The sequence below is a fragment of the Drosophila melanogaster genome, chromosome 2L (genome assembly GCF_000001215.4).
Source record: "Drosophila melanogaster chromosome 2L".
Taxonomy (NCBI): Eukaryota; Metazoa; Arthropoda; class Insecta; order Diptera; family Drosophilidae; genus Drosophila; species Drosophila melanogaster.
In genome coordinates, this window is record NT_033779.5 from 22,664,133 (window position 1) to 22,678,961 (window position 14,829).

General features: G+C 37.5%; 1 protein-coding gene across 1 annotated transcript in view; it reads right to left on the minus strand.

Moving 5' to 3' along the window:
- Positions 1-14,829, minus strand: part of CG40006 (uncharacterized protein) — a 133,933-nt gene that overhangs the window by 41,716 nt on the left and 77,388 nt on the right. The window contains exon 7 of the mRNA NM_001042936.1: positions 11,792-11,958. Coding sequence (NP_001036401.1) covers positions 11,792-11,958 — 167 coding nt within the window. The remainder of the gene's footprint in view (positions 1-11,791; positions 11,959-14,829) is intronic.

Sequence of the window (14,829 nt, forward strand, 5' to 3'; positions counted from 1 at the left end):
TATGGTCTGCAAATTTTTGTTTAGGGTTCAGAAGAACACCAAGATCATCAACCCGTGTTATTCTGTCCAAAGGGCACCCATTTAAAGTGTAAGTCGTGCGTTTTGGGTTGACACGACAAAAGGTCATAACTTTACACTTGGAGCCATTTAAGTCTAATACGTTATCACAGCACCATATTTGAAATCTGTCTAGATCGGATAGTTAGTCCAAATGGCGCGAAATTCCATCGGGACCTGGCGAATAGACCGGTTTAAACACGCTGAAGATCGTTAAGCAGTGGGCTTTCGTTTATAGTGGGGCAAAATATTAGATTCGGCTTGGATACCTCATAAGAGTATGGATGTTTGGAATGATGTAACGTAGATTATGTTGTTTGAAAAATTGTTTCGGATCCTGTGCGAAATGGAACTTACAACGGTTTAAATATTTCCTGTAGCACTGAGCATTAAGCTCGGTAAAGCTTAACTGAGCACTTAAATATTTACAAAGGATGGACTGAAAACCGGTAATTTTAACTCTTTACTAAACCAAGGAGGTTTAGAGATTGGCGGATAGTACATCGGAACACAAGAGTCAAAAAATGATTTAATTGCGCTATAAAACATATTAATGGAATCCGTCATTATGTTGCAGGAGTAAAGATCGGACCACTTAAAGCCAGCTATAAAATTGTTAAGCCTCCGAAAATTTGCCTTCCGAAAACAGGGAATTCGCTTTGTTGACTTCTCTGAATTTACTTTTAATACCGTACCTATGTCGATTGCCACCTCGAAAGAAGGATGATATGGATCTTCAGGTTGAGTAAGAGGTGCTACTCTGGACAGAAACACACTTTCAGGACTTGTTACAAGACTTAGATCCAATAAATAAAGTCATGTTGTGCCAGGTATATTAAAATCACCTAGAACTACCAATTGGTCCCTGTCAGACAGTTTATTAAAAATGGACTGGATAGCGGATAGATGATTCAGACATTCTGGGAATTCAGAAGATGGCGGAATATACGAGCACGTAATATAAACTGATATGGGATGCAAAGGAAAGGCTATCACAATACTATTTGGTTAGTTTGCTACGCAAGCCTCTAAGCCTCTAGGAGATAGTAAGATTCGTTGTTAGTTTTTTGAAGAGGAAAAAGTAGAAGAGGCGGATGGTGAAGTGGTCTGGCCACGCGAGGGAAGATTAATTCCCACGGGCCCCTTATTCCTATTTTTAATCTTAGCTTCTAACTCTTTTACCACCGTACTAGGGAAAGTTATCTTAAAAGGTGATATGTCCCTAGCGTAAGAGAAGTTATATTTTTCCAATTTTAATATTATCGGCTGTTATTTTGTATTGTATATAAAATGATGTTTGATCAGGAGTAAATAGAGAAACGAAAATTTGAGATTTGAGGAGTTTTGGCCCTGCAGATTTTATTTCTGAAGTGTCAACTTGTGCCGGTAGTCCGGCCTCAATGTTCCCTTGCGGTGGTAAACTAATCGAGACAGGTGGAATCACTGGTTGAGAAACCAGTGCAGACAATTCGGAGTCTTTAGCAATCACAGGGTGGGGTACCTCCACAGCGGATTGATCGGATTGCTCCGAATCTTTTTTAGCTGCCGGAGTCCTCTTGATCATTTGCCCGTTGTTGCGGGGCCTTAGGCAGCCTAACACCAGCGGCTTTTTTGCCCTTTGGAAAATCAACTAATAGCTTAAGGACATTAAACTGTGAATTAAGTGCGGAAAGAAGATCATCGGCGCGACGAAAACTATCTCTAGCTACGGCAAAACTGTTGATCAGTTCTTTCAAGCCACCTTTAGTTTGGCGCTTAAACGATTTCATCTCGTTCGCAACCACACGGCAAGCATCACAACAGTAATTTAGATTTTTACCCTTTGCTACATCATCACTTGTTTGGCCATTAAAACCATCGCAGCTAATATGAAACATTCTATCACATAGCCAACAAAACATTTTTATAAAAGCAGACAACATTTATTGTTTCCCTGTTTGTCTAAAATCAAATCATTGCACACTGGGCCAGATACCCAATTTTTAGGTATAAAGTCAAAAAATGTTGTAAATTGTATTTTGAATTTAACTATATATTATGAAAGAGCATACATTAGGGACACCAAAACGATATTTAAAAACATTTAAGTTGCAACACTGAATTTTTTATGCGATTATGTGATTCTGTTAAAAATACACAACGTGTCCGAATATTTACAAATAAAATGGAACATAAAGGCTAAGGTATGATTAATATAGATATAACTTACTGATTTAGAATTATGTGTTCCATGTTGTAATTGTTGTTGTCTTTGCTTATTTCTTAGTTTAGGCAAAATATAACCAAAGTGTTCGGCTATTGTGGAGTGAGAAATGATTTGTGCCAACTTGTGCCAAAAAATAGTAACTGATGTTTTATCATGTTTTATTTTGCCTTTTAAGACAAGTTTGAGATTAGCCGATCGGTTCTGCTGGATGAATGGATCAAAAAAGATCGGAATGACAAGGCCTTCTTGCAGTAATGCATGATCACGGCTTAAAAGAAAAAAAATTCTACAAGCGTGATAGACGGTCATTTTCGAGACAAAATTCTCGTGTTAACAATTTAACGGACGTATCAAGCCTACATATAAACAAAAGATCGCCTCAAAACAAAATAATCGCTTTGCCGAAAGAAGTCATGAATCTTTTAGATGCATCAAATGTAGAACATATTAATAATGAACCATTTTTGGGAAGCAATGATAGCGACACGGATTCGGATCACGATGATCCATTTTCTTTGCATTTGGACATAGAAAATTTTGATTAATATAATAGTATAATTATATGTATATTAAATAGATACATAATAAAAATGCAGCTTAAATTTATCAATTTATCAATCATATCAATTTATAAAAAGAAATAATCTTACCAAATCACTCCTTAACTTTATATCCTAATATGGGCGGTATGGGTGGTCGTGGTCCGATTTACTTGAAATTTCACGTACGTATTTTAAATGTCAAATGCACCAATTCTACAAAAATACAAAATGCAGCTGTCTGTCTATCTTTATTATTTGACCTTATGCGAGCTACCGCAAGAGAGCAGTCTGCACACTCAGAAATTTTAGATTTTCTGTGGGAGAGCGAAAGAGTGAGAACGAGAGAATAGGTGCACAGTGCAGTTTATGTGCATACAAAAACAACACCAAACAGCACTGCGAACAACGCACGAAAGAGAGAGTAAACAAAACACAAAGACAAAAAATGCAAAAGAGTTAGTTCATTTGTTTAAACTACTGCACAAATCACAAAGAATCACAAACCTCGGCTGGTTTGACAAACACAAAATAGAATTCGGAGCTTTGAAGCTAGGAAGCTAATTGATGGTATAATGGTGAGGCGTTTTATATGTAGCGATTTTGAACGATTATGTTTTATTGGTTTTACCGAAATTTGATATAATGAATGACTTAATAGAGTGAGTGTAGAGGAGGGAGCTTAGGTAACAAAGATGTTTTACAAATAACAAAATTGCTGGCGGTTGCGAGACCCGACATATCCCCCCATTCGAGACATGGTTTTCCACAGAATTCTTAAAGGGCATAAGATGCAGCATGATCTTTTGGTACAATTAGTGTGCTTAGTTAGTGTGTGAATCTAACAAATACTTATCCAGCTGATCAAGGCCACTTTGGTCAACAATGCGTGAAGGCGAGGCACGTCAACTTTGCCAATGAATGCTCTTCGACGAAATTTCAGTACTGAAAAGACTGGCGCCAATCTGTGCGTTGAGAACGATGACACGAGATCGCGTTGAAATATTGATGAACCATATGTCTCAAAACTTGAATCGCCTATACCGGTAACATAACCTGCCTTCTTAAGTTAAACCTGATTTGCGATTCGGCATGTCATAAGGTGCAGATGAGATCCAGAGCAGATCGAGCAGAGCACGGCAACCAACGAATTTTTCCGAACGGTTCTTTAAAAATACGGTGACAGTGGCTAGGATCACAACATCTTTACAAAGATCCTGTGCAAGAAGAGCAGAAGCAGTTCTAGGCAATGCAGAGGGTTCTTCGGCATGATGTGATCTTTCATGTTGTGAAGGCGAGGACCTGACTGCCTGGTGATAAGCTTGCCATGCCGAAATCCATGCTCTTGAGCGTCCTGCACGTGCCGCTCCAGAAATGATGCCATGGGTTCCCACGTCGGAATTGACCACTTTTTGAACACTGGGTCTTCCAAATGCTCTTCTGACCCGCCGAATCCAGCTTTTGTACAAGTACTCGGGCGATAGTGCATCCAGCGATTTGTTCCGTTGAGTGGAAGTTCAGTTGCGAGACCCGCTTTGAAATTTTCCCCGATTGAAGAGTCACGAGAATGTCATCAAATGTGTCGCTGAAATTACTTTCAATTTCCTCACAATCCAGTTCTTCCGCTCGTTAAGAATATTCCTTAACGTTTGCTAAAGCTCTTCAATCCGCTCCAACCTCACATGGAGAACGGACTCATTAAATGAAATTATCACAGAGCTTTATAGGAAGTCCGCTAATCGTTTCACTTGGTTATAAATTGCAGCCGCCTTGCACTTTAAAAATGTCACCCTGTTTGCATGAGCGGTAACGTTTCCAGAATTTTTAGCAGCCATGGCAACAGCAAAAACAACGAAACGGCGGAAACAGCGACTCGAAATTCAGTTCAAGCGGGAAGATGAGCGCATAGAAGAATTAGCGGCAGCTTCCGTTATTTGGTTATGTACGCGCACATACGTATTGCAACGGAGCTATTTTCAATGTTCCCTGCCTTTAATTTGTCTGATTATTGCAGACAGAAATTGTTGCTCAACATCGCACTCAGCAATAATAGCAAATTAATTTATGTCTTAAAGCTTTAAATAGCTTTAGAAGACTTGCACTATTTATAGTATATGCGCAAATCACGTCACGAGAAAGAGCTCGCGAGAGAGGAGCTTAGATAAGGAAGATAATGGCACAGCTGAGGTGCCGCTAAATTGTGTCGCAAAAGTCGGCATCAAATATAAAAAAAAACATATTAGAAATTGCTGACCCAACATACTCCCCCCGTTGGAAGAGTGGCTTTCAATAGAATCCTAAGAAGCAGGAGACACAGCTTATTCAAATACGTGAGTAATAAAAATAAAAAAGCTCATTTTGCGTGCTTCGTAGGCGTCAGAGTGGGCGTGACAACAATAATGAACAAAACAGTCAATGTCTCTGGAAACTGCATGCTTAATCTCAACTTTCTAGCTTCTATAGTTGCTGAGAGATCGACGACCATACGGACGGACGGACAGACGGACATGACCTGATCGACTCGGCCATTGATCCTGATCAAGAATATATATTTTTTATATGGTCGGAGGGGCACAAGGAAAATGCAGTTCGACAATAAACGAGTGTCAGATAACCAGTCCATCGTAAAAAATTACTCATTGTTTCAAGCCAAAAGATCATCCTATGGAAAGACTTTCCTTTTAATAAGAAAGTTGCAGATGGGTTGCAAAGAGTCTAAGGCCTCTAACAATACGGCCAATGTGATCAACACCGTGGAAGTACAGAACGAGATCCTAGGCGTGCAACATACCATTAGTTTCATCGCAGTAATGTAATGTAATGTAATGGTATTAAAATTAGCGAAGACCAACAAGGGGTCAGTGCAGCGGCGTCTTACCACCATACATTGAAAAGGATTCTGTCCAGTATCACACAGTCCTAATGATCTATACCGTGGAAGGCGAAGCTCGCTTAACTTAAATGAGTAGTGCAGTGACAATAAAAACAGTACATTAATGTTGCATTGCAAGCAAACAAAAATAGTCAACCGATGCAAATGCCAGAAAAAACAAAATGACAACAATTACTTCGCATAAGTAGTAGCCTTAAGTAGTTTGAGAATCAGAATGCGGTCGGATCGTGCCGTGGGGAAATATACACAAGTGGGCAAGTTATCCAACCGTAAATATAGCACTCTGCCCCAGTTAATATAATAATTTCAAACTCCAATCTCAGCAGCGTTGCCTTTGGTCTTGTTTTTTTTTTCTCTTGTTTTTTAATAAAAAATAAAAACTATTTTTTTAAATAATTAAATAGTAACAATTTTAATTGGCATATGTTTTTAGAAGTATATTCAATTTTATTGTTTGTAACTTATTATTTACTTAATAAAATATTGTTAAATAATTTAATAATAATTTGAAGTAGGTAGACTTTCGTAGTTAAATTTAGTAATATAAACATATGGATAACTTCATTGTAAATTTAGGAAAAATTCCTTTTTTTTCAAATAAGCAGTGGCATAATTATTTAGACAAATTATTTAAATGTCATAAATTGAAAAGAAAAATCAACTAAGAAATTATAAGAAATTAATAAAAAATATACCCTACCTTAGCGTCTATCACTTTTTGGAGACGTTTGGGTACAGCTTGGGTATCCAAGCTGTGCATATAATATATGGAAATTTCCTTCCATAAGGTTTGAATTTCCTAAACGTTTCTTTGCGACTTCTAGATAAGTTTGCACAACTTTTTTTTATATAAGACCAGAGATTTTCTATTATGTTGAGGTCCGGACTTTGTGGTAGCCAATTCAATGTGTTTACTCCAACATCTTTCAGAAACTTCGTAATCAGTTTGGTCTTATGACAGGGGGCATTATCCTGCTGGAGTATGAAGGACTCCCCAATCAATTTATCACCAGAGAGGAATGCATGATTATTAAGGTCATCCAAATATTTTCTTTGATTCATGGTTTCATCATCGGGAACCAAATCTCCCAAGCCAGGAAAGCTGTAGTAGCAACTGAAACTGTATTGTTAGAAAGCTCTTGATAGACAAGCTTCCTAAAATTTGCGCTCAGCTGTGAGATTGTAATTTATGGTCGCATTAAATGCAGTATTAGGCATCGGGAATATACTAGACGAGGTGCAACCCCTCAGCAGCACCCGGAAAGTTTTGAAATAATTTATTTATCGTAAATAGAGTGACTTTTAGCTGATCGTGATTTCAGCCGATGGCCTAGATTCCGTATAGAGTTTTCGTTCGTAAAAAGTTCGAGTCGTTGAGAAATTATAACATGAGGGCCACCGCCCAGACCCCAAGGTTCGAGTGGAGCAGTCACAGGTTAGTGAAGATCGGGCGGAAAAGTGATATGTTAGTTGACGCGAAGGTTCTAACTGTTTAGGGGGGCAGAAAGAGAGAAAAGAACCGAAACAGGACGTCTAGCGCGCTACCTCCTATCGAGAGACCGAAGAAGAGAAGCAACCACAGCGGGCAACCACAGCCGGACCGCAGCTGCAAATAAATTGAGACCCTGCAATGTGTATTTAAATTAATTGCTAGAATTATGTATTAATAAAAAAGAGTTGACAATTGAAAAAAAAAGCTCGTCGTGTAAATACTTTTGACCACCTCTTCATATAAAAACCGCCATTAACGTTCACTCCCCGATAGGTTGTTTATGACCTTAGCGAGACATGACATTTCAACCGTTCAAAAATTTAGAAGAACCGCCCAACAATAAGGTGTAAATATGTGGACCATCCAGGCAACGGTCTTTTTCAACAAACACAAAAGTTCTATATTCATTCATTTTCACCTTATTATTAGGAAGAAAAATACTAATGGAAAATAACGGCTTAATAGACTACTTTCGGAAGGAAACAATAATTAACGAAAGAACATTCATTCACAAAGAACTAGATCCATGTGATGGTAACACTTCAAAATATTTTAATGCACTCTTACAAGAAAACAACTTTAGATCAGAAATAAACTATGCCATGGACAACAACATAGACTCAGAACACACATACAGACTGGAATATTTTACCCGTCTCCTCGTCAGGAGTTTCGAAGCCAACTGGTTTGGGTGGCTTCCCAATTTAATTAGGTACGCGGTTGCCTGTTTGTTTATGACATCGCCAATCCTTGATACTTTCAGCTCTTGTTCAATATCTTTGTTGCGGATGTACCAAGCCGCTCCAGACCTGCTTGTTTCCAGGCCTTAGGAGCCAAGCCATGCTGCTCGCTTTCTTTTGAGATGCCGGGTTACATCCGTTACATGGTGTTGAAACGTAAGAATTTTATCCAGAGTGACACCGAGGTATTTGTGGGCGTTCAATTGGTGTACGTCACGGAAACACACTTTTCCGGATAGACAGAGATGATTCAGAGAAAGGCCCAGATCTCAAAATTGTTTAAGTACAGCTGAAGCATATCAGTGGCTGTATAGACGCAAAGGTGGCAACTAACAGGTCATTGGGATCTGAAAGCGACATGTAGTCAGCTGAGGGCATGTCGTGCGTATACAGGCTATACAGTGTTGGACCTAACACACTTCACTGGGGTACACCTGCTCTGACTCTCTTTGTTTGAAAGGACAGCTTGTCCTGTACAACTTTAAAGGAGCGCTCGCGGATGAAGCTTTTTATTATCAAAAAGAGCTGAGAATTTATAGATTTTTAACAGAGTTAAAAATCAGTACAAGGAATAACAAAGCTCTATGGGGCATCAGCTTAATGAAGAGGTTGTTGATGTGATCCTCACCAGGAGCCTTGTTGTTGCGAAGGGATTTCATATCTTCTTTCACTTCCGTGATCTTTCTGATTTGCAACATCAGCAAATTTATTTGAAGAGAGATGATTTCTCTATTCAATTACATGGGCTCTTTTCTTAGGAATTTTTGAGAGTCAGGTGAGCTTCTTTTCTTATATGGAACCTTTTGCCAAGAGACTGAAGTCGGCGTATTATTATTTTTTAAAGTTGCGGTAATAGGCAGCAATTATCAGATGTTTTCTGGTTAGGCATGTTTACTGCTTACTGCTTTACCGCTAGTTGAGGAAGTACCTCCAGATGACCAGGTAGCTGAGCAGCAACCAGCTCGGGTCGAGGCTACTGAAAAGGTAACAGAAGCTGTGATAGGCACAATGGTGACTCCGTTAACGTATTTAGAGACATCTTGTGAAATGCCTTGTGAGGCAAGATCTTCCCTTAACTTTGCACGCAGCTCAGTTGGAGTAAAACCTCTGGTCTGATCTTGTTAAGCTCATCTATTAGCTTAATTGCAGATATACTAGTATTGACCATTGCCAATTATTTATATTTAAGCAGGTAAATATTAAAATTGGATGATTATTATTACAGTTTTTGCAAAGATAGAACGTAGACCAATAAAACCTGTTTTCGAAATAAATCCAGAGACAAATAACTTACGAAAAATTAATTTTATTGACTTTTATGCAATTGACAACGAACAGTATTTATCTTGTATAGACTTTATCTTGTATATTCAACATTTGCTTCACTTATTAAAACAAACAGTAGAGATTATTTAGAGGCAAAACGAGCCCTTACTAGAATTTTTAACGACATGGGAAAACCACAGAAAATTAAAGCATACAAAGACTCCGCGACTTCTTTAAAAATTTGGCTAAACAACGAAGACATACAAATAGATATGACCACAAGTAAAACAGGAATAGAAGACATAAAGCGACTTCATAAAACCATAAATGAAAATATCAGAATTATCAATACTTGCAGCAAACCACTCAAACGCACTCATAATCACCATAATAACTTGTATTGCGACACGAACTACAGCAGGAACACTCGAAGTCGACCCAATAGAAAACAATCAAGGATTTATCTTGTTTGAATCTGGAACAATATCCCCATCACATACATATATTACAGACGTCGAAGAAACATTTAATAGTACAATTAAACAATGTCAAGAATTTAAAAACGTTACACAAATTAAATATTTAACCGAGAATATGGAAATAGAAATGAATGGCACACGCATCTCAAAACGAAACAAACGACGACTGCTTAACTTTGTAGGTTTCACATTAAAATCGAAGACAGACAACATATTGAACAAAAAATTTCGGCTCAGTACAGGTCAGCACTCTAAACCACGTTATTGAAAGTCTCAATAATGGCATAGAAAGAATTAACACCCAGTCAAACTCTTTGAAAAAAGAACAAACAATTAATCTACAATTACAACAATTAATATTTAACATTGAACATTTTACCGACGAACATTTTAACACGACCAGGAATATTTAATCCCAAACTATTTAAACACGACAATATTGGCAACGTTAATTACCAAATGTGATAAACATAAAAACTTCCGCTTGGTATAACGTAGCTACAATGAAATATTCCTAATATCCCACATTCCTATTCCTATTAATACAATTGAACAACCAACTTTCATAATTTCACCTTACCCCGACTATTATTGCCAAATTATTAAAGAATTCAGTACATTAAACCAATGACAATATGACAAAAGAAAAGCTTTATCACTATTGTAACGGTCAAGTGATTTATATTGAAAACAATAAAATTATAAAAATATTCAACTTCACAGCAGAATTAAAACAAATTACAATGTCTATTAGTATTCAACAATACACAAATGCAATACTTACTTAACACAATGTAACCAAATCCGAACCAATGTCACACATGGAAATTAAAGAAATGATTTTGTAAACAATAAGATTAACACGATTTACAGAAACTTAGTAATAATCTTCATATCTGTTTTAGTTTCAATTTATATACAATATTTTACTTTTATATGAAATGTAAAACAGCGCCACACAAGAAGAATATCGAAAAAGAAACAGAATCAAAAACAGAAATAGTTGAAACTGAAAATCCAGTACCACAATTATATCCAGACATAATCGCTTGAGGACAAGCTAATATCTAAATGGTGGGGGAGTCGATCTTTTGGAATGCTTCACCCTTCATATAAATGCAATCTCCCAAGACACCAATCGCTTGACGGAAACAAACTTACTGATCCGATAAGCTTGAAATATAAAGCTTAATAGAACTTAAAAGGCTTATGTTAATCCTCTGATGGTTTGCTGGGCACAAAGAATGCATTTGTAAATTAGTTCATAACTAACCTCTGGTGAAAACTTATCAAATGAAGATTAAAAAAAGAAAAATATATTTTTTTTTAATTAAATCAATCACCAAAAAAGTTTATTATATATTTATGATCAGGATCAATAGCCGAATCGATATGGCCATGATTTGCACTCTAACGCCCCAAAACCGCCCGAAACTGCCACGCACACATTTTTGAAAAATTGTAGATATTTTCATTATATTATAAGTCTTGTAAATTTCTATCGATTTGCCAATAAATGTTATCCACCCCCACTCTATCGCTCAAAAACCATTCAAAGCGCCACGCCCGCACTTTCGAAAAATGTTTAGAGTTTTCTTCGTTTTATTGTTTGTCTTGCCAATTTTTATCGGTATAAAAATATACCGATAATATATTTATCGGTATATATACAAACACTGTGGCCACGCCCCTCCCATCACATATACTCAAAACGGTTACGCCCACACTTTTAAACTATTTTTAAATTTTTTATAATTTTCGTCCCCAATAATCTGTCGGTGTCATAGAAGAAATCAACTGAAATTTTGCGTTCACATTCGCACCAGCTAAGTAACGGGGAACTCGACTATCTTGTTCTTGTCCTTTTTACGGCCTCAGAACACGATGAAATAAATATATAATAATATATATTATACAAAAAAATTAATACATATAAATATTTGTTAGATCTAATTGTATGTTAAAAAAGTAGGAATTTATTGCGCTAAGAGTTGAAGTTAATATAGTCAATATATAATTAACAAACCAAGCATTGATTAAGTTTATATTGAACTTATGAAAACAAAATAACAGGGGCTGAACCAAGTTAGTTTCAATTTTTTATACCGGTTGCACTTACCGGTTGAATGACAAAGGTTGATGAGTGTTTATCCGGATCTGGACTTATGCCGGTGACGTTTTGTTGGAGCCCCACGTCACCGTTCATGAAGTGGGGAAAACTTAAGGAGATTGGGAATCCGTAATAGCAGTCAGTAACATCAATAAGTCCAACCGGCTGACAGTCACCTAAGGAGAACGGTAAAGGATAAAAGATCTTTTAATACGTAATATTTATGACAAAAATTGAAAACAAAAAGACCTGAATAATTTAGTATAATACAGTGAATAACACTGAAATAATAAAGTGTACAGCACACAAATATAGAAAATACAACAAAGGGTGTCTGTGTCCATTGATATTAAATATCGTTACTAAATATCATATCAAAAACACCAATTATATATGTGTGAAATGGTTTGACAATAATCCAGTTCAACTTATATTCTCATGTCAAAGCCATGAACCCTTTGCAAGTTTACAAATGATTGACTTTTGTATAGAAAACATTTATATTTGACCAAACCAACAAGCAAACACATGCAGCTTATTAAATTTCAAACGGATATTGCAGAGTACTACTACTCTCGGCGATTTGCTAAAATAGAACTTTGGGTTGTTTTTTGTTAAAGGGACGTTGCAGAATAAATAAAACAAGACCACCTACATACAAATGCCTAAAATGTAAAGTCCATCTTTGCTCTAACAACAATGTTGGGTAACGCCGCCGCCAGCAATTTCTAATACTGTTATTTGTTTATTTTATGTCAACTTCGGAGCTTATCTAAGCTCTCCTCTCTCATGAGCTTATTCTCTCGTATTCTCGCACCTACGCTTTTGGCTTAGCGATCTGCAATTAGAGCCCTCATTATTCATTCGTTACCGTATCTTGTACATATCTCATCAATGCAAAATCTCGTTTGCTAAACTCAATAAAACCGATCGTTCGTAAACGCAAATTTACCTTGTCTTTTAAATTCTCAAAAACAGCTAATAAAAAAGCTTATTAGCTCAACATTTGGTGACCCCGACGTGATTTGCGCATACACTATAAATAGTACAAGTCTTCTAAAGCTATTTAAAGCTTTAAGACATAAATTAATTTGCTATTATTGCTGAGTGCGATGTTGAGCAACAATTTCTGTCTGCAATAATCAGACAAATTAAAGGCAGGGAACATTGAAAATAGCTCCGTTGCAATACGTATGTGCGCGTACATAACCTAATAACGGAAGCTGCCGCTAATTCTTCTATGCGCTCATCTTCCCGCTTGAACTGAATTTCGAGTCGCTGTTTCCGCCGTTTCGTTGTTTTTGCTGTTGCCATGGCTGCTAAAAATTCTGGAAACGTTACCGCTCATGCAAACAGGGTGACATTTTTAAAGTGCAAGGCGGCTGCAATTTATAACCAAGTGAAACGATTAGCGGACTTCCTATAAAGCTCTGTGATAATTTCATTTAATGAGTCCGTTCTCCATGTGAGGTTGGAGCGGATTGAAGAGCTTTAGCAAACGTTAAGGAATATTCTTAACGAGCGGAAGAACTGGATTGTGAGGAAATTGAAAGTAATTTGAGCGACACATTTGATGACATTCTCGTGACTCTTCAATCGGGGAAAATTTCAAAGCGGGTCTCGCAACTGAACTTCCACTCAACGGAACAAATCGCTGGATGCACTATCGCCCGAGTACTTGTACAAAAGCTGGATCCGGCGGGTCAGAAGAGCATTTGGAAGACCCAGTGTTCAAAAAGTGGTCAATTCCGACGTGGGAACCCATGGCATCATTTCTGGAGCGGCACGTGCAGGACGCTCAAGAGCATGGATTTCGCCATGGCAAGCTTATCACCAGGCAGTCAGGTCCTCGCCTTCACAACATGAAAGATCACATCATGCCGAAGAACCCTCTGCATTGCCTAGAACTGCTTCTGCTCTTCTTGCACAGGATCTTTGTAAAGATGTTGTGATCCTAGCCACTGTCACCGTATTTTTAAAGAACCGTTCGGAAAAATTCGTTGGTTGCCGTGCTCTGCTCGATCTGCTCTGGATCTCATCTGCACCTTATGACATGCCGAATCGCAAATCAGGTTTAACTTAAGAAGGCAGGTTATGTTACCGGTATAGGCGATTCAAGTTTTGAGACATATGGTTCATCAATATTTCAACGCGATCTCGTGTCATCGTTCTCAACGCACATATTGGCGCCAGTCTTTTCAGTACTGGAATTTCGTCGAAGAGCATTCATTGGCAAAGTTGACGTGCCTCGCCTTCACGCATTGTTGACCAAAGTGGCCTTGATCAGCTGGATAAGTATTTGTTGGATTCACACACTAACTAAGCACACTAATTGTACCAAAAGATCATGCTGCATCTTATGCCCTTTAAGAATTCTGTGGAAAACCATGTCTCGAATGGGGGGATATGTCGGGTCTCGCAACCGCCAGCAATTTTGTTATTTGTAAAACATCTTTGTTACCTAAGCTCCCTCCTCTACACTCACTCTATTAAGTCATTCATTATATCAAATTTCGGTAAAACCAATAAAACATAATTGTTCAAAATCGCTACATATAAAACGCCTCACCATTATACCATCAATTAGCTTCCTAGCTTCAAAGCTCCGAATTCTATTTTGTGTTTGTCAAACCAGCCGAGGTTTGTGATTCTTTGTGATTTGTGCAGTAGTTTAAACAAATGAACTAACTCTTTTGCATTTTTTGTCTTTGTGTTTTGTTTACTCTCTCTTTCGTGCGTTGTTCGCAGTGCTGTTTGGTGTTGTTTTTGTATGCACATAAACTGCACTGTGCACCTATTCTCTCGTTCTCACTCTTTCGCTCTCCCACAGAAAATCTAAAATTTCTGAGTGTGCAGACTGCTCTCTTGCGGTAGCTCGCATAAGGTCAAATAATAAAGATAGACAGACAGCTGCATTTTGTATTTTTGTAGAATTGGTGCATTTGACATTTAAAATACGTACGTGAAATTTCAAGTAAATCGGACCACGACCACCCATACCGCCCATATTAGGATATAAAGTTAAGGAGTGATTTGGTAAGATTATT